Source organism: Halyomorpha halys, unplaced genomic scaffold (assembly GCF_000696795.3).
Source record: "Halyomorpha halys isolate HHAL.00 unplaced genomic scaffold, Hhal_1.1 Scaffold116.1, whole genome shotgun sequence".
NCBI classification, from domain to species: Eukaryota; Metazoa; Arthropoda; class Insecta; order Hemiptera; family Pentatomidae; genus Halyomorpha; species Halyomorpha halys.
In genome coordinates, this window is record NW_027105704.1 from 1,014,757 (window position 1) to 1,035,951 (window position 21,195).

At 28.9% G+C, this 21,195-nt stretch overlaps 2 protein-coding genes across 5 annotated transcripts in view; both read right to left on the bottom strand.

Moving 5' to 3' along the window:
- Window positions 1-17,999, bottom strand: LOC106677988 (juvenile hormone esterase-like). Of its 4 annotated transcripts, none has more exons than XM_014416242.2 (11): window positions 17,859-17,999; window positions 12,692-12,878; window positions 10,541-10,684; window positions 9,052-9,190; window positions 7,844-8,029; window positions 7,256-7,452; window positions 5,947-6,100; window positions 4,643-4,821; window positions 3,246-3,378; window positions 1,032-1,155; window positions 1-255 (listed from the first exon to the last, which is right to left on the bottom strand). In XM_014416242.2, the coding sequence occupies exons 2-11, from the start codon at window positions 12,875-12,877 to the stop codon at window positions 87-89; spliced, it is 1,611 nt and encodes a 536-aa protein (XP_014271728.1). In that variant the 5' UTR covers window position 12,878; window positions 17,859-17,999; the 3' UTR covers window positions 1-86. The 4 variants fall into 4 exon arrangements, with proteins under 4 accessions (XP_014271728.1, XP_014271726.1, XP_014271729.1 ...); XM_014416240.2 differs by lacking the exon at window positions 17,859-17,999 and adding an exon at window positions 16,119-16,940; XM_014416243.2 differs by lacking the exon at window positions 17,859-17,999 and adding an exon at window positions 13,519-13,597 and having other exon boundaries at window positions 7,850-8,029.
- The window catches only part of LOC106677989 (juvenile hormone esterase-like), a 12,161-nt gene continuing 8,791 nt past the window's right edge, over window positions 17,826-21,195 (bottom strand). The window contains exons 7-11 of the mRNA XM_014416244.3: window positions 20,096-20,249; window positions 19,456-19,634; window positions 18,750-18,882; window positions 18,269-18,392; window positions 17,826-18,062 (exon numbers count right to left, since the gene is read on the bottom strand). Of these exons, the coding sequence (XP_014271730.1) occupies window positions 17,900-18,062; window positions 18,269-18,392; window positions 18,750-18,882; window positions 19,456-19,634; window positions 20,096-20,249 (753 nt within the window). The 3' untranslated portion in view covers window positions 17,826-17,899. The remainder of the gene's footprint in view (window positions 18,063-18,268; window positions 18,393-18,749; window positions 18,883-19,455; window positions 19,635-20,095; window positions 20,250-21,195) is intronic.

Below are 21,195 nucleotides of genomic sequence, written 5' to 3' on the forward strand. Positions count from 1 at the left end.
TCTAGCTATTACTAATTCCATTTATTTATTTTAATTCACAAAAAATATATAAAATATCTACATACATTGTATTATTTTCTGAAAATTTATACGCAGTCAAATTTATCTCTATAATTAATACTTTTCCAAAATTTATATCTATCTTCATGAAGTCCTTTCTTTGCTTTTAAACCATTCTCACTGATGTGTAAGTAATTATGTACTTCTCGTGTCCATTTGTCCCATCTCTCATTCTTTTCTGGTGAGTTTACGTTCCTGTAAGACAGTGTAATAACTTTCTCAAAGATAGATTATAAAATTATTATAATCTATAAAACTATTGTCACATTGTTCCAAAAACAGTTTTGTTTTATTATTAGAACTACAATTACATTTTTATTAAATTAAGGAATTATTATCAAAACAACTGTAAAACTATATTTAGAATATTTTTTTCAGTAATAAAGTGATAACTGCGGAATTGATGTAATAATAAATAAATAACGTCTTACCATGGTGGCATTGATTTAATATGACTATACCACCTCTAGTATTTTTTTAAAAAAACTTATAATATCTTTCTGGATGATGACGTTGAGAAGGTACAGATAAAAAAATAAATACAGTAAAAATGTGTTACTGTTTAATGTGTGAATACATTTCGGCCTGTTTATTTGGTCTTCTTCAGACTAATGAAAACCATGAGAAATAAATAAAAATAAAAATTATAAAAATTGCTTTATATTCTTATCCACACATGTAGAACAGCAACTCCAATCATGATCTAGAGCCTTAATGTGGAATATGGCGTGAAATATATTAGGCTGTAATTTGACAGGTATTGAATTTTTGACTGCCTAAACAATCATCAAAAATACAATTGAATACATCAACATATTACTATTAAATTGAATTATATTAGTTTAAGAATATATTCATGTGTTCATTGCTTTGAAAAGTTGTTTAGAATTTTTATTTTTATTTCATTATTTATAAAATCATTAAAATAGAAATAAGAACAACATAGAAAAAATAATATCATTTATACTAACCCAAATTTGACAAAATCAGTCCATATTTTGACAATTTTCTTTGAAAGTTCTATGTCTTTACCTTTCAGAGGAGAATACTTCTTGATGTACCATAAGTATATAATCTCATCCACATGTGCAGCACCTTTATTTAAATATATATAGAGGGGTTTATAATTGATATGGTAAAATCTTGTATCAATTGTAAGGTAAATATAAAATAAAAAATATATTTATATCTAATTAGCATTAATTAAAGCCCTAGCACAGAGGATATAGTTTTTGAATTCTACATACAGCAGGTAATACATCAACAAGCATCACATTATATTGAATTATTTCTGACAAATACAAGTCTGAAAATAATCTTGAGAATTGATAGATTTCATGGGCCTACACAGTGGAGGGGCAGCTGCCCCCCCCCCTAGAAGTGAAAAAATTATTAATTTAATAAAACCACAATGGTTCCTATTCATCTCTCTATTCTCAGTCCGCTGGTGTTCCTCAAGGTACTATCCTTGTAGTATGTAGTAGTATCCTTGGTCCCATCCTCTACACCGTCTATACAGCTGACATTCCAACCAATCCTAACACTATCCTCACCACCTATGCCGATGACACATGTGTGCTCGCTGTTAATAATAACCCATTAATTGTATCCCAAAATCTCCAATCCCATATCACAGCCCTCGAAGATTGGTGTCGTAATTGGAGGATTAAAATAAATTCCAGCAAATCCCATCAAATCACCTTTACCCTTCGTCATGAACCTACTGAGGGCAGTCTCATTTAATGATGTTACTCTTACCCCTGTCGAACAGACCCGCTACCTTGGACAAACGATTAACCTGGAATCCTCACACCAGACTGAAAAGACAGGAAACTGCACGTCGATTTCGACTATTACAGCACTTACTAGACAAACGGTCTAAACTTCCAACAAATTACAATAGACTGATCTACATGACTGTAATAAGGCCAATCTGGACATATGGAGTTGAGCTTTGGGGCTTCACTAAACCTTTGAATTCCTCTCGTATTCAATCCTTACAATCCAAAATCCTTTGTAAAATCCTCAATGCTCCTTACTTTGTCACAAATAAAATCATACATAAAGACCTTAATGTTCCCTATGTAACCGATCTAGCCTGAACCAGATGTCACTCCTTTCATTATAAACTCTCTAACCACTCAAACCCAGAGTGCAGTTTCTAATCTTGCATCCTCTTCCATTCCTGACAATCCTCCGAGGCACCTGAAAAGAAGATGGCCACGAGACCAGCTAATGTAAAATGTCATTAGAGTGCTATGCTAACAATGGGTAATTTCTCTACACGCCTGTAACACTCCAATTTAACTTAGATCAGATTTACCAAATGTATTATAATGTACAGTTGTAAATAGCAATAAATATTAAAAAAAAATTTAATAAAAAATATTTTTTCAAGCACATACTAATTGTAGTAACTAATAGAGCACTATGACAATTATATATAATGTTTTTAAAATTTTTGTTTCATTTGCTTTTGCCCTGCTGAAAGTCACAACCTGGGCCCTGTTTCATAATGAAAGCTAATAGTATTAGTTCCTAGTACAAGTGTAGAAACTAGAGTGATAATAATACTAATACTTATTTTTTTCATGATAAGGATGACTATTAGTGATATTACAGGAATAAAAAAATACTAAAGTACGAGTTACAATTGCACAAGTCTATGTAATTGAATTAAGATAAATCTACAAGACTAATAGTATTAGTTTGAACTTTATTATGAAACAGGGCTACTTAACCTATTTATAAGACCTGCCACAAGCAAGGGTTATTGATACTGTGTTGTGCCACAAATACTCTGACCTCCTCTATACTCTGACACTTTCACAATAATTTATTCTATAAGATAGAAATTTTAATGGCTATATCAAACACAACAAAAATGAGTATAAACAATCCTTTCATACCAGAAGTTATACAGTATGTTCTTGATTAATAACTTTTTTTTAAAAACAAAATTAATGCTAAGCCTTTGAGGACCTACAGGTTGGCCCAGATGCCAATTCTGAACTCCTCATGTGCCACATTGTGGCACGACTGCCTTGAATTTGCGGTCTCTGCTATAGACTATAACATATGTGTCCTAAAGGAATAAACTAAAATGATTACAAAACACTATTCAATATTTTTTATTATATAGTTTTTAATATAAATCTAAATGAAAATAATTATAATCAGATTACCAAATGTATAATTTCTGTCCTTTGGCCCTTTAGTATACTCCCCAACATAGTCAAAATAATAAAAATAAACATCTCCTGTGTGTTTGTTTGCTGCATCAAAAATACCAGCTGTGAAGTAGGCATCTGTATAAGCCTGGAATGCACAGTCAAATTTTTGTTTAAAATAATATTACAGCACTCAATAATTAACCATACTTCATAAATAGTATTTAAAAATCTGTCACTCAGTGATTATATAGAGAATATAGAGAAAAAATTGTAAAATGATTTATTTTATGAGAAAAAATAGAAGACAAGTAATGTTGATAAAAAAAACCTAAGAAAGCTCCAAAAGAAATAAACAAAAAATATTAAAAAATGAAAGTTTAGTAAACTACTCTTTATAAATAAGAAGTTGGACAATTTTCTACTGCAAACTAACTCTTCAGATATCTTCTCTCCAAAAGGAAATATTTCTACTGTGACATTCAAGTGAAAAGCAGAGAATGAAAATAACTATAAATTTTTATTTCAGAATAGTTTGAATTTCAAATTAATTTTTATTTTTTAAAATGAAATTATGTGGTAATTTTTATATTTCAAAAATTTTAATTTCAATTATTTTTAATTTTTATCAGTCAAACCTTAAAATATAAATTTTTTCCCATCTTTTTTTTTAAATAGTTTTAATTTAAAATTAATCACTTTTGAACAATTTTTATTTTAACCAGAATAAAACACAGAACCTAGTTAAATATAAAAAAAAAAAAAAAAAATATAACTAATTTTATGAAAGAAACAGGTCCTTAAGTGACAGTAGCTTCACTACTGTGACAACTATAATGAAAGTATCAGAAAGTACTACTGTACTGCCATTACAGTAAAAATTGTCATGATGGTCATGCAGACATCATGGCAGTTGCTGTGGCAGTGCTGTTGTGGTTGTCATGTCTGTAAATTGTAAACAGGCATTAATTTGACAGCGGGTTTACGCCTGTTACATGTACTATTGACAATCACACCAGAACCAAGTGCAACACTACTGCCTTGGCTATAAATGCTGTCGTGAAGGTAATTATTGTACAGTTAAATTCATAGTAGGGGTCATGGGCCAAATAGCCTCCTATTCTTTTTGTTTGCTTTAAAAAAATAAAAATTAAACTAATATATAATAAAAAAGTAATTTTAATTTAACAGATGCCCAATAATGTTTATTGAGTAATCTTTTTAAATAAAAAATATTTCATAAGAGTTATCTATTAATTTAAAATAAAACATATCATTCATAATAGCAATCCTTATTTTTAAAAATATAAAATATGCAGTAACTGTTATTGTGAAATTTATTGGAAAAAATTAATTGCTATCAAAATTGTCCAAAGACTATGCTAAACAATATTTAAAAATAATTTTATTACATTGGTTATGTTGACCCAATCTGCTTTAGTTATCTCCTTGTTCTTAAAATAGAACTGCTTAACTGCATCAGTCACCATTTTGGGATTAGAAGCTGATTCCAAATAGCGCAAAGATAATGGAGCCACCTTTTCAAAGTTGTCATTATACCATTTAAAGTCCATGTCATATTCAAGAAAATCTAAAGTAAAAAAGAATATATTACAAATTTATTTTATTTAAGATCTCTAACTAACTCAAATTTTTATCAATTCATTTCCTTCTAGTTACTGTAGATATGTTAATTTTTTTTCCATACCCATAATGAAATTAATTTCGTCTAACAGTAAGAAATTTAACCTCACTTGATTTAAATTGAACAAATTGAACAATATTAATGCAATCATTAAAAACAATTATTAGAACATTTAAATGTTTTAGAATGGTCATGAATAATCTAAATATCTTCTTTTTTATCATGACCCCAGAGATCGTTCCAACAAATTGATGGTTCTTAATCTAATACAACCACTAAGAACAAACAAATACATAAAATTTAGAATTTATTGCCAAAATTAGTCACTTGAGACAATTCTGTCTATTAAATTATTCTTGTACTTCCGAATATTTATCAGAATATTTCCTGAATGAGATTATTAATTCTACAAAATCTTCTTACAATATAAAAGTGGTAGTAGCTCTAACACTTTTTGTTAAATATAACTTTTGGGGCTCTGGATATTTCCAGATTTTTCAGGTATGATCTGTATTTGCTAGTGCATAAATGGCAGCTCTGAGATATAAAGAGATTGGATTTGAGGTTATGAGTTGTTCATTTTACTTCTTAGGTGTTTGAATTGTTTGTTTACTTTTGATATATATGCTATGGATACCACCCAGTTATTAAATGAGTGGGATCAGGAAATTATAGTCAAAACTACTTTATTATTGGGGTTATAAAAAATAAAAGAAGTTTATTACCTACATTTTTTTTTATTATTATCTTGCTAATTTCTGGGACTCAATAATCTTTAAAAATACAATTTATTACAATCCTTTTTTAATTTTATTCAATCATGTTTATGAACCTATTTTTTATATGAATCTGTTTCCTATGTTTTTTTATTGAAACAAAGTGAAATAAATAACAAAAATGATACTTTATACTTTTTCCAGTGGTGAAAACCCTCTTTGGAAATGACCCCAAATGCACTATCAAAAAAAAAAAAAGATGATAAGAATTTACTAAATGATTCGAAAAAGATAAACTAGATGAACAATATTGCTTTTTTTTTTTTCTCATAATAATGAATATTTTAAGCCTTACATTTAGTTCTTTGTAAGCCTTCAGCAGAAGTGGTTCCTATCAGCATAGGTATTGGGCTTGGTTGCCAACTTCTAATTGGTCCTGTAACTAGAGCACCAGGTATCTTTGGTTCTAATACTGGCTGGAATAGTAACAACGGATCGACTTGCCACTCCTGAAGAATAATTTTATAATCTTTAATTATTATAGTCTATTAATTTAGATATTTAATTATATATACTATGTAAACATTTATTATTTTTTATTATCCCCAGCTTAGTCATTTCTGACATACAGGGAGGTTATCTACAAAGTACCATTCTATCCTAACCATGGTGGAGAGTCAAGTTTTCATTCCGTGGGTCCTTTATTCATACCTATGCCTCAGCTACAAATGGCCCTACATCATAATAAATTAGTTTGGGTGTGTAAAAAAAAAATACAAAAACCAAAAGTTGCTTCCAGTTAAGTATACAAAAAAAATTTTTTAAGGAAAAAAATCATGTCATATTCGGTTTTCGCATCTTTTGAAACTCTTAAATACGAATTTTCATACAAATCAAAAATTTTGGATTTGATTTTTTTTTGTTGATGTCCCCTTATACAAAATAACTTTATAACTTCTAACAATGTTATCCAAATCCAACATAACTAGGGCTGCTGGAAAGCCGAATTTCTACTCTGTCAAACTATGTCTGTATTTTAGATTGCTTTTATATTCGAGCAAAAGAGTTGCAGATAAAGGTAAAATTTTATTTTATATCTCTGTTGGAATTTTTTTACTGTCTAATTTGTATCAATTCATGCAATTAAAATGGTTCTAAGCCCTCTCAGGTTTCGTGCGGAGTTGTGTTGAAGTTATTGAAATTTTAGTGATTTTCAAAAAAAAAAGATTGTTTTTTAGTCTACTTTACTGGAAGTGACTTTTGATTTTTGTCTTTTTTTCCACACTTAAACTCATTTATTATGATCAAAAAAATCGATTGGAACATAATAACAATTAAATAAATGCAAATAAAAGGCGATATATGATAATATAAAAAAAAATCTAAAACTACATAAAATGTTTTTTTTCTCGCCTCCTATGGCACATTGGCAAGAATCTTCATCTGTGTGTCTAATAATTTCCAACCTATTTTCATCAAAAAAAGTCACATTGAAATTGGTAATCTCAAGTGCTTAGCCTCCCTTTGTATTTTTTGAGACCCTTATATGTAGGAGTAGTTTATTTATGTATAAATATATTTATATATAGAGCAACAAAATAAAAGAAACTTGTTTAACCTTGTGACCTAATACTTAGTGAAAATGTTAACAATTACAAACTCACCCTGAAATACCTCAAGTGACCAACCAGGTCTTTTGCATCTTTTTGCTGGAGACAGTTAAGTGTATTCCTGTTATACCCATGAGGACATGAAATCAGATTAATTAATTTCTTAGTCCTTGCTTTTGGCACCCCAGGAGGCAACAAGTTTACCATACTGTAAATTGAACCACTTTCTACAATAGCTCCTTGAAATAGCCCTGTGAAAGTTTTTAGCATTATTAATGTAAATCTGCATTCACGAAGCTGAAAATGATGAATTATTTTTTTAATAATGTGTCAAACATCACTGTTCCTTAATTTGGGACAAATATACTCTACTTTGGGCTGAAATTAATAAAAAGGTGGAAATGAAATGAAATTTCAAAAACAGATTTTATAATTATTATGCTGATGATTATTTCTTCTTTAAAATAATGACTGCTGAAAAGATTATAGTTCAACTTTAAAAGAATTTTTAGGTTTCAGCAAGTGAATAAATAAAAAAAATAAAGTTTAAAAATTATATATATGTGTGTGTGTGTGTGTGTGTGTGTGTGTGTGTGTGTATATATGTATGTATAATTATTATTATATCTTAAATATGCCAGCCTCTACTCATTGGAGAAACCATATGGTGCAAAACACTGCCTGCTCCAGCACTTTCTCCAACTAATGTAATTCTTCTTGGATTACCACCAAACCTGGCAATATTTTTGATCACCCATTGCAATGCCATATTTTGATCCTTCAGTCCTTGATTACCCGGTAGGATGGTATTTTCAAAACTCAAAAAACCTAGAAAAACATTTTTCATAAAAGTAATTGTTTAAAAAAAAAAAAGTTATAAGAAAACTATTGGTGAGTTTTTTTTTTAACAAAATTTTAATTTGTTAATTTTTTATTATTAAATTTTAAATTTAAGATTCCAATCATGAATGTTAAAGAAATTGGTTTTAATTAGTCATAAATCCCCGAACTTGAACAAGAAAGGTGGTTTATCTATCATTTATTCCAGGCTAATAGTGAAAGTTGAGATTTTCTCTCTAGCTATACTGTATACATAAAATTTATGTGAATTACTTCAGAGAACTAGAGATGGATGATAAACCTTCCTAAAGGACTTTTTTTATGACTCTCTTCCTTGATATTTCTGACATATAAAGGAAATAGGGGAAAGGATTATCTAGAGGTAACCAACCTATTCTAACCATGGTGAAGGAGATGGGTCAAGTTTTCATTTCATGAAACCTCTACAGAAATAAAAGTCAATCCCCCAGACCCGATTTGAACCAGTGCCACTGCAGTCATGAGACAGTTAAAGATGGCGCTTTAACTAGTTTGGGCACAAACAGCCCACTTCCTTGATAAACTGAGCTTTTGCTCATTTAGAAGCAATAGAAAAGAGCTAGTCGATTTCAATCAATTTTGAGCCTTCCCCCCAAAATATGTATATATTTATATACGAATATAAATTTACTAGCTCACTACAGTGAGTCAACAAAAGAACTAGTTAACCCAAGTAGTTTATAGCCCTGACTGACTGATTGAATTATTTGGTCCACCAATTGTGGGAAAGAAACAAGTACCATTTTTATAATTAAAAAAAAATTGAAACTATTTCTTGATTTTTTCAGACCACAACTGGACCATCTCCTTCTAATTCCCATATGGTCAAACAGCTATAAATAATAAATGACATCTTTAGTTCAGAATACTTGTATGCTTCAAAATGGGCTCTTCATTATTTTATTTCTTCATAAATTACAAAGAATATTCAACCCTAAAAAATCATAAGAATTAGTCAATGGCATCCTTACCCATTATACCAACTCGATAGTTGATGTCCACTATAACCACATCTTCATCCATCAAATATTGTGGGTTAGTTGTAGATTTGTCACCAGAGAAAAATCCTCCTCCATGCATATGAACCATCACTGGAGCATAACCTCTTGTCTGAGCAGAAATCAAATGTATTGTTGAGAAGAAATAAAAGCAAGAACTGTTAACTACTACATTATAAAATTATTCATCTGTTCTGTCATTGCTATCCCAAAACATAAAAGGAACAAAACAAATGTTTTCAATTAATTAATTTAATAATTTCAATCAATATTAAAGTATTTATCATTATATTAATTACAGTTGGTTAGATTTCCTTAAATGGGCTCAGAATTCCATTCCAGAGAATGTTAACTTGTTTGTATAGTGGTGGAAGTGACTTTATCAGGTGTGCCAACCATTTCTCATGTAAAATAAGTAGGACCCAGCACTTCTACAACCTTCAACCTCTTGCTGAAATCCATGAAGAAGGGATTTTACATCTCTTTTTCCACCAGATGTGAAAAGTCTGAATGGAAAAGGGGAAGGTGTCAATCTTTCTTGATAGTCCGGTTCAGTGTCATTCCATGATGGCATAGTCCTACTGCCACTTATTCTGCTACTGGGAATTCCACAGGTGGTTCACTAAGGGTCAAAGTCCTTTCTGAAGTCCAACAGCTTTCCCTGGAACCCTCAGTGTCCTTTAGGGATCTGTGAGACCCTATAGGCTGAGTGGACCCATTTTACCTTCAACATAGAGAAAATGGTGGAAAAAGAGCTTTCTCAATGTGGCATCTATCTGATTCTCCACACATCAATTCTACTCTTCTATAGAGCCTTCCCACAGCATCTTCCATCAATGCTTTCCTGGAGACTTCCAGTAACATAATCAGCTCTTGCCTCTTCACTTTATACTTTAGTACACCCTCCCTGTGGATAAGGTCCACAGGCATAGGTCTGACTAACACCTAAACTATCTCATGTGAAACCAGCTTGTACTTCACTGTGTTTCTAAGCAGAACCAGTCTTTGTATCGTCTCCATTCTCCTCATCTTTTCCTTCCAGATCTTCCTGAGAGATGCTTACCTCAGAATCTCCAAAACACACACACATGCAAACACACAATCTCTAAACAAAAATGATCAAAATATTTAAATTTATAACTTGAAATTAAGAAATATTCCTTTCACATATAATCCGTCAAATACATGTTATTTATCAACATAAAAGTTAATAAGATGTCTAATAATCCTATATTTGAAAGGAATTATTTATGGATTGTAAATAATTCTTAATTGAAAATTATGAAATTAATCATAACTTTTTACAAATAAAACAAACACATTTCAAAATATAGGTATATATTCCACAATTTTTACATTTTATTGTTCAACATGTATATATTATGCTTCAATTCTGAGACAACAATTTTTTTCACTTCTTTTATGAATAAAATTATATATTTTCATTAATTTACAGACTTACGTTATGGGTGTATACTGACAAATGGAGGCAGTCTTCTTCACCAATCACTTCTAGATCAAGTTCAGACATGTTGCATTGTATGCAAAATGGACCATCCTCAGTAGCATTTTTTATTCCACGCCATTTTTCCACTTCCTGCGGTGGCTGCAAGATATTGTTAATATTTATAATTTATTAGTTAATATTCTTAATCATTTAATGGTTTGATAAAGTTAGGACTGAATATTTTTTTATTAAATTAAAATAAATAGCAAAAATGAAATTTCTTATTTCGAAAAAATACCCTCGGAGAATCCTATGAAATAACTAAATACATTTCATTCATGAAGATCCTAACCAATTGGTTATAAGTTCTTTTTTTATCTTATTTTGTGTTCCTTTGAACTTTAGTTCGCATTAATTTCTTTTTTGGAAGAATCCTTTTCCTGTAGATTTCAATTGTGTACGTTATTACATTTATTTCTAGATTGATGATTTGTCGTTTGAGAATAAAATCTACGGGATGAGATGTTGCTAAAACAAAGGTATATTCAAGCAATTAATTTTTCATATGGGTAAGCGGAACTAGCCGATTGAATTTGCTAAAATTTAAACTAGTCTAAGGCGACACTAATCCCCAACTTTAGGTCAAATCGGACTTGTTATTTTGGAAATATAAATTCACGAAGAAAATACATTTACGCATGCCTAAGCGAACATATTTTACAATAAACTTCAACTTTTCTCCAAATTAGACAAGCTGTTTTCGAAATATTGGTGCGCTGATAAAAATATATTTACTTTTATTCAAAAGTAGTGGACGGAACTGATAAAATTGATATGGTATCAACTGGATACCAACCCACTTTAAAAATTTTCTTTGAGTTCCCAGCCGTGAAAAAGAATTCCAGTTGAGATTTCAAACAATTTTTTTTTAATTTCGTCTTGAATTTTTAATAATATTTGTGCCACCTTCAATAATTTCCATGTATAGATCGTGGAAAGTAACGTTAATGTTTATATAAAAAAACAGGTAAGGTAGATGCTTTTTTATTATGAACTTAATTAAAACATAAATTGTTTTTAAAAATTTAAGTTATTTAAACTATATTTATTTAGATCGAAATTTTCGATTAGATGTGAATTAAACATATTTGAAATTATTATTAAGTTCATGAAGTAAACTATATACGGCTTTCAATACATCGTAACTTAAAGTTGATTATATACTTTCGCCAAATTATCGTAGAATTGCGCATGCTTAAGCTTGCGAACGGGTTGTTTGAATTGACTGGTAATTGGTAATTTTGAACAATAATTATATAGATGACATGATTTTAATAGGGAAATTGAATATATGACAAATATGTGAATTGTAAAGGTGCATGAGTATGGGACAATTGTCCCGAAATGTTATACAATGAAAGATATAGAATAGATTATATTCATCTTGGAAGTTTTTTCACCTCAACAATTTTAAAGAATTAATATAATCAAACTTCCTAAAAAGAAAATTCAGAATAAATATTCACGTTCCTCGAGTTTTAATAAATTAAAGACTTTCCTTTAACAATAGTTAATCAATAATTAACGATAGTTTAAGATATTGTAGTTTAAAATTCTATCAATCGGGCAAATATACATTATATGTCTGAGTAATTATATTAATAATAATATTATCTTATTAAAATACTAGAACAAAAGTTGAATTTAATAAATATAAAATATCTATGAATTATTATAATCTACCCATCTTGTTTGCCAATATTTACTTTTCTTTTTACCTCTCTTAAATTTGTTTCTTTTTATTATGAAAATAGTTTTATTCGATGCTATTTATCAACACACGTTAGATGTTTTCCATGTTTGGCCCTCTGAAGCACATAAGCATATAAAAGAGTATGTCGATGTTTGATGCAATCTTTGTTTACCAAGTATATGTGGCTAACGCCAAACGTGTGGATTCGGCTTAACAGACATTGATGGCAGTTAAAAAACAGTGATTCTAAGCCCTGTTTACACTTTTTCATTAAACTATTTTAAATAATTTATTACAATTGGGATTATTTTTATTAATTTCTATTCCTATTTTATTATATCAAAGTGAATACTAACAATTATTAATACTACTACATTATAAGGTAAAAAATTAATAAACTAAATTAAGCTTACCTGAAACCTAAGCTCCCCTACTGGAGCTTTGGCAAAAGGTATGCCAGTGAAGGCGGAATATTGTCTTCCCGATCTGGAAATGGAGGTGAAGCCTCTCACCCAGCCTGAAAATGTTTCCACTATCGGGTCATCATATGCTGAGACAGTCCAAACCAACAGAAAAGGTAGCAGAACTGTTCTTTGCATCCTAACAAGTAGAACATTAAAATTCTGATAGAAATAAAAAAAAAAAAAAAAAAAAAAAAGAGAGAAAATAATACGGGACATGTCTTATCACTTTTAATAAATTTGCAATATTTTCATACAAGGTTGTAGAAAATAGATTTGTTTGGCCAATAGACATTAGTCTTATAATTCATTGATACTTTTTTACTAATTTGTTTCTTTACAACACTGTCGTGAAATGATTGATATAATTGTTTTTTTTAATTTAAAGATAATAGGACAAGTGCGCGAAAATAAACTTTTTGGTCTGCGAATATATGATCTATGATGTCACTAATCAAATTAAAACTAATATATGTTAATGTCAAACAAATCAAAAGCGTTAATTATACATTTAATTTCGACTATCCGAATCAATATCGTTAAACATTGCGAAAATAATTGATAAACTTTAAATATTCATTTTCGTTATTAGTCAGATTTCCGCATCCTTTACATCTCATATAATAAAGTTTTAAATTAAGACTACATTTAAATTAGTTCTTTGCGATATTGTTGAATAATAATGCTATTCTTATGGTATTAACAGTATATATATATATATATACTGTTTATACCACATTTTAAATTAACAAGTTCTTTCTAAAGATTATATATCCTACATTGAAATTTATCATAAAGATCTAAGTTAACAAAGTTGATAGTTAATACAACAGGGATACACACAAAACTGGGAAGATTAGCTTATATAACATTATTTTACATAAGATTACGTAGTCTTGTTTTTGTAACCTTTGTATGATTAAAACCGCCATGGGCCACTTGCTATTCATATTATTAATTATAAATTGCCTCTCCACATCATCACTAAATAAAATTTTAAAGAGTTGATACTGATTGAATCAGAGCTATGAAGTCCAGCCCAAAAGTAATTACTAACATATTTTCACATATCTCAATACATTTTCTATGAAAAATTAAACACCACGAACGAATCAAAATAGTTTAAACTACTTCCTGTTATCACTTTTATAACGAACTTAGCGCTCATTCAAGCGCCTTTTCCTCCACGGTTTGGAGTAAAAACATAGAAGTGATATTTCCTTATAGTAATATATTCAAAATATTTGTACTTGGTTAAGATGCTTATTGAGTATTAGTCTGATAGGATTCAAATCAACCTGTTTTTTTAAATCAAACTCTCCTTTCGGAAAGGACAGGACGGCCTTACTAATATTTGAAAAAGTAAAATGGGCATCCACGATAAAGAGGCCTCTAAACGATCAAAATGTTTGCTAGGGGCAGTGTTGAAGATATCGATCGTCTTTAGACAGGTTGGTCGTCGAGTCTCATCTTGAACCAACGAATAAAGTAAAATCTAACAAGAACTGTTATTTTGGTTCAAGATATATATTGCAATGGTGGATACGTACAGATAGAATCTATGAAGTTAGAATGCGTCGTTGTCCTTTTGTTGATCCCTTTCAACCATGAGTGGGTTGTATCTTAATTAGATTAAAAATTAAAAAAAATATGATGAAACAGACTTACAAATAATTTCAATTTTAAATCTATTTTAGAAATAATAAACAACGGATTAACGTATTCTAATGCACGATGTCCTCAAATATAGGGAACATAATTCGAAGATATAATTTCTTATAGAAAAGTTCATGAACAAATTACGAATTATAAAAAAATACATAATATTATTAATTAATTTTGAGGTAATGTGTAATAGGAACTTGTTTTAATTTGGCACGTATGGATGAATACGGTGCTAGACACTGATAGCTACAATATGTATAAATAAAATAAGAAATTGAGACTATCTGAGGTAATAATCCTGAATTGATGGACTGATGTTCTGCAGGGTAATGTAATGACGATTCGAATAATTTCAATTTTAAATCTATTTTAGAAATAATAAACAACGGATTAACATATTCTAATGGACACTGTCCAGGGACATATCAATGGTGTCCCTTAAATGGTTCAAGATATATATTGAAGATTTTATTTAATTTTAATTTTATTTATTTAAGTTATCAAATATAGTATATTTTCAAATATGAACTGCTGTTAGTCAATTCCTTAGGGACGTCTTTAACCTCGTGAGGGCCCACCAGTTTCTAGATGAGTCCTTTAAATTATTTTAATATTAATAACTTTACATGTCTAAAAGAATTAAACAATATGCTGGTTAAAACATTGTTCATTTTATATTTCAAAGCTGACGACTTTAAAAAAAGAATTCAAACTTTTACGACAGCTACTTTCCTTTTGCCAGAAAAATCATGAATTACTTCTTCAGTTTATTTTCTTGCGTACATCAGTTTCTATCGACTTAAGTAATAAGCTCCTCAATCTTTCTTGACTATCATACATTTTTATTAGTTTTAATTTATCTATCACGAGAGTCATAAGGGCTTATGAATCGCGGGATCCTGGGTCTTTGGTGTAAAGATGGCATTGCCGACTTCATCATTCAGACTACTGAGGTGAGGTCAGTTTGAAATTGCAAGGCAATTTTTGTTCGATTGTTTTATATGTACATTATTATGGCTAATATTTATGACAGATTTCATTTATAAGCTTTATTTTCAATATTCTCATGAATATGAAAATAAAAACATTATCTTAATCAGTTTAATTTTAATTGTAATTTTGATCGAACATGAAAATTTGATGCATATCGTCCCTTAACCTGTTATACCTCAAAGATCCGAAACATTCATTCTGAAAAAATGCTGAAGAAAAATTATAAATGTAACCAGCAAAACGATGGTTGAAACGAGATGTCCTTAGAATAGTGCTTTGTTATTTTTCCAACATTATATAAATTGTATTATTGGTTTTCTTCGAACTTATTACATACATTACAGCTTAAGTGACGATATGTAAATAATGTTGTTATTTAAATATTAACCTCTTCTCAACAGAAACTGCTGTATAAAGGAAGACATCATCTGCTTCGTGGAAGTCCGAATGTTATGTAGAGGTTTCATATTATTCGTGACAATTCTTGTGGTTTATGTGAGCTTATCAAAATGAAATGTTCACAAATAAATGAAGTGAGTTGTATCATGGTCTCTGGGTGGACTTCTTCGGCTTAGGGATGCTTTCCAAGCTTGACGATGTTATGACCAGTGATGTAACTTGGGAGGGGGATACATTTTTTTTTTAATTGGATGGTAACTTTTTTTAAAAATCTTACATGAACATAATTTGCTGCAATATACATGAAATAAATGGTACATACCTGCTCTTTAAAGTGTAGTTATTTTTTATCGATGTCAGTTACTTAATGGACTCCTTATTTAACTAATGACATTAATAGTAATCCACTTTCTTAATAAGCAGTCAATATTTATTAACTATTCCAAATAGATGATATAGTATTTTGACAATTTTCAAAACATAATAGACAATGTTATCACTGATAGATAAAGATTATTTTGCACAAGGTTGTGTTGATAGCATAAAGGAAGTTATCAATTAGTTTCCAGATAGAAGCATCAGGATGACTTATGGAATAACAAATGGAATTCTCAAAACAACTATAAAAAATATTAACAGTTGAAGTTAACTAAATCAGTATTAACATGTTATGGATAACACTGTTTTTAATCATAGCTCTATTCTCAAGGCCTCATTATCTAGTTCCCTTCATTCCTTCTCAAGACCACCTCACTCTAGAGATGTATTTATTGAACAAAAATAGCGATGTACATAGTATCAATTGTTTTCTAATACTGTATATAGTATAGAAATACTTTATATTGAATACAATATCAATAAATATATCATTGTAATATCAATAAAATATAGCTTGACGTTGGTATATTCCGATACATTGGACCTATTTTATTTTTATTTAAGGAGAAATTTACGGCAACAACTCAATATTTATTATACATTTCTTATCACACAAAAAAGTATAAATTCATTAACTTTTATAATAATAAAACCCAATTGTAAGAATTGTATGAATTAAAGCAGTTTCAGTGTATTTTATTATTTGTTTTCTTAGTTTATAAGCCCCATTGGATGAGAGCTGTCATTCCCAAGTGGTTAGAGACTCCTCCACACTGAAAGGCACTTAAGGAGGATGAGAAAGAATAAGAAAAGAAGTACTCCAAAAATGACTTTGAAACTTGCATAATTGAATATTTACATCAATTACTACAATATTTCAGGACCTACCTTACTAATAAATAAACAGGATAACCAAAAAGACATATATTTATAATTGAAGTACCACTCAATCGAAAAAAGTCCTTTCATTCTTCATTGACAGTTGTCAATTTTATCTGGAATTTGTTTTAGATTAAAGTAAGATATAGAAGAAACTTCAAGATGGGAACCATTCCTAAATCACTATGACATATCTTAAATGATGTACTACACACAGAATTCTTAAGACAAGATTATTTGCTGCATCTACTATAACATAATTCTTAAGGCACTCTGATATCTAACTACAATGTCAAATTCATCAGATTGACTAAGGACAGTGGTGCCAAACCTTTGATATATAAACTGATTTATGTATTCTTAATACATCTTGATCTAATTGTACCACTGAAGATGACCCACATGTTTAGGTCAAAATTTAAATCAATATTTTGTTTTTCAAAGTCATTTTGACTGAAAACTTGACAATCTATAATCCTGGAATTCATTTATAGAATTCAATTTACAAGGTCTCTTTAGATTATGGTCTACTTATAAAATGTAGTAACCTTCTTAACAAATAATATTTTCCATGATAAAACAATGTTCACAGTCATTTCAGAGACTCCTTATTTTTTGATGTAGCAGCAATTTCGGGTCCATTTCAATATATATTGGGTTGGCAAAGCAGAATTTTACAGTTTCTGGTAGAAAACCGAATTAAAGTATAAAGATAATACCCATGCAAATAACTTACATGGTACTTTCAAAGATTAATTTATATTACCTCATGTTAATCATCAAGCTAATAATTTATTGTGGATACCTTAGTAAAAATGTAGCATTAATAAAAGCTTATCATTATATTTAGTTAAATCTGTCTCTGTAGTTCAAGTTATTCCAAAATTCATTTCTTTCTTCATGGAGTCCTAGTTTGACTTTAAAGCCAGATTCACTGATATCCAAGTAGTTATGTGCTTGTGGAGTCCATTTTTTCCAGTCATCGTTGTTATTTGGTGACTCAGCTTTCCTAAACATATATACATTTAATAATTAAAAGGTATGATAAAATCTTTCATATAGTAAATGGATTAAAGAATAAAGATGGTGAAAATGAAAAATGTTAGTCACCATCAGCATTATCAATGTCAATACTATTGCTACACCACAACTAGTGAAGTATTACATAGTATCTATACAGCATCTGTCCTGTCATTATTTTTAGAAATTACTCACCCATATTTAGCGAAATCTGTCCAAATTTTTACTAATTCCTTTGAAATCTCCAAATCTTTTCCTTTCAAGGGCATACATTTTTTATTCTGCCATAAGTATATAGTTTCATCAGTGTGTGAAGCACCTAATTGAACAATAAAATCAGTGATTTTATTACAGATAATAAAGCTATTAGCCAAATGCAGATTTTTATCTATAAAAATATTTTTATCTATAAAAAAAAAGTCTTCGAAGTTTATTTTTAAAAATATTCATTGTGGAATAAGAATCCAATAATCTATAGTTATCTTTCATAACAATGCACTTCTTATTAAATTTAGGACTCTGGCTCCATTCTTTGTATGGCATTAACTACATTGAATATATTGATTACAATATGGAGATAGACAGATAACATGAGATAACATCATATCAATCGCAATAAAATAAATCATGGTGATAAAAATTAAAGAGAATAGTATGTATTATTGATATTACTAACCGAATGAATATGATCGATCTTTTGGTCCCAAAGAAAACTCTCCAACGTAATCGAAATAGTAAAAGTATACATCTCCAGAGTGTTTGTCAGCAGTAGTAAATATGCCATTAGTAAACCAGGCATCGGTATAGACCTAAAACCATAAAAAGACTATTAGTCATGTCGATATTATTCCTTGTTTCTTAAATGGATGTTGAAAATTGTATTTTATATTATTTATATGTCATAGTTTTATCCAACAAAAATGACAATCTGGTAATTATAGCCAGTAAAGTTCAGATTCAAGAATAAAAGAAATTTTACATTTATTTATTCTCAATTTTTCTACATAGAAGAATAAAATATCTATTATTTATTTTTTTAGGTCTATAAGACATGGTGGAGAGTTTGTTAGCCATATTAGGCAATATTTTTTATGTAAGTTCAACAAAGTGTCTGTGCTTTTAACATTGAAGTTGGTTTCCATTTAGGTCTCTCTGTTCAAGAAGTTCTTTAATTTTGATGGTAGATGAAAATTAATTCACATTTTTTCATCAATATTTTCTTCAACAATAGTATTTTCTTATTAAACAATTAATACTTATAATGTTATAAATGTATCAATGTTTTAGTATGAAAATTGTGTTTTTTTTTCCCTCAAGATTTTGCATAAAACTACAAATCTTTTAACAAAACTGAATTGAAAATTAAACAAGTGAATTATTACATTTGTTATATTTATCCAATCTGACTTAGTTATCTCTCTGTCACCAAAGTAGAAATGCTTAATCTCCTTTGTCACTGCTTCTGGGTTTGAGGAAGAAGCAAAATAACGAAATGTTAAGGGTGCAAGTTGTTCAAAGTTATCACTGAACCATTTAAAATCCATGTTATAATGAAGAAAATCTAAAAAATAAAAACAAGAACTTATGTTGTCTGTAATTATGCAAATGAGTCCATATATTATTTCTAAATCAAATTAATCCATTAAACAATGTACAAACATTTTTTTAATAGCTACATGAAAAAAGTTATAATTTTCGAGATTAAATAATAAAATATAGGATATAAATAATAAAAAATAGGATGCTTGTTTTGTTTTATACCTATATTTATTCATACTAATAAAAATTCAGGGACTATATGAAAAATGTGGCACCAAATACTCCTGACATCATCAACAAGAAATGAAATCATGTTTTTAGTATAGTCTAAGACGAGGATATAAGAATCATAGTTAAATCTTTGTTTTTTCGATTGTTGATTGATATCATACTTGATTCTTCTATTAATTTTAAATCTATTAGAAATTTATTTTCCTGAGTATATTAACAGAGAACGATCTCAATAATCAATAGAGAACATACATCCAGTCCTGAGCAGGCCCTCAGCAGATGTAGTACCAATCAGTAGAGGTACTGGACTTGGCTCCCAACTATCAATGGGCCCTATCACAAATGCATCCACGTCATTCTCCTCCAGCACTGGTTGGAACAGTAACAAGGGATCAACCTGCCATTCCTGAAGAACAATAAAACTAGGATTACATTAGAGTATTAGAGTAATTTTAAAATTAAGAAAAATTAGATTTATATTTGTGAAAAGAAAGATCTGGTAAATGAACTTTGGAATATTGTGAATATTTGAGAAATTACTTATAATTTGAAAAAGTAGTAACATTAACATTAAAAATTGTAATAAAAGATCTCTCATTTATCACACGTATAGTAGTAAACATAAGCTTGATTTCAACAAATCAAAAATATTGTTTAGTAAAAATATTATAAAATATTGGAGGGACAATATTTATGATTAAAAAACCATAGAAAATTATAAATATTGCATGATATGAAAACAATGGGTGCTTATTCTGTGAATCATATTAATGGATTGAAAGTTTAATTTAAAACCAACATTGGAAAAGTAATTGAATGATAGTAAAAATAATTTATGTTTAATCTGTGATTCAAAGAAATAAAAATATTAATATATTATCATTGCATTAATAACAAATTAGTTGAACTTAAAAAATTGTATGAACTTTTGGTAAAGTAATATTTCTGATTCCAAATAAGGGTAAGGTTTTATTGAATATTAGTATAAATTTAACTATATTATCACATGTAATTAATAATGAACATTAACATCTAACTAATTAAATATTCTTCAGAATAAATGGAAATGATAAAATTATATAACTTAATGTATATTTGTTTATTATTATTATTATTAATTATCTCATGAATCAACATATTTTTCTTTAATACCCGATTGGCCTGTTGGGTTTTACATTGATAATATAACAGTTTGATTTTTTTTGTTTAACAATTGATTATGGGGTGGTATAGTTTCGTGCAAAAGACACCCCTAACTATTTAAAACACTATAAATATTGAACAATTGTGAATAATAACGATGAATTATAAAAAAATATATATGTAAATAAAAAATAAAATAAATATATAAA

Coding starts and splice junctions, on each gene's coding strand:
- LOC106677988 (XM_014416238.2), bottom strand. Junction 10,685..12,691: donor TAGGGGAGCTTAGGTTTCAG/GTAAGCTTAATT, acceptor AATATCTTGCAG/CCACCGCAGGAAGTGGAAAA. Junction 6,101..7,255: donor GTCACTTGAGGTATTTCAGG/GTGAGTTTGTAA, acceptor ATTATTCTTCAG/GAGTGGCAAGTCGATCCGTT.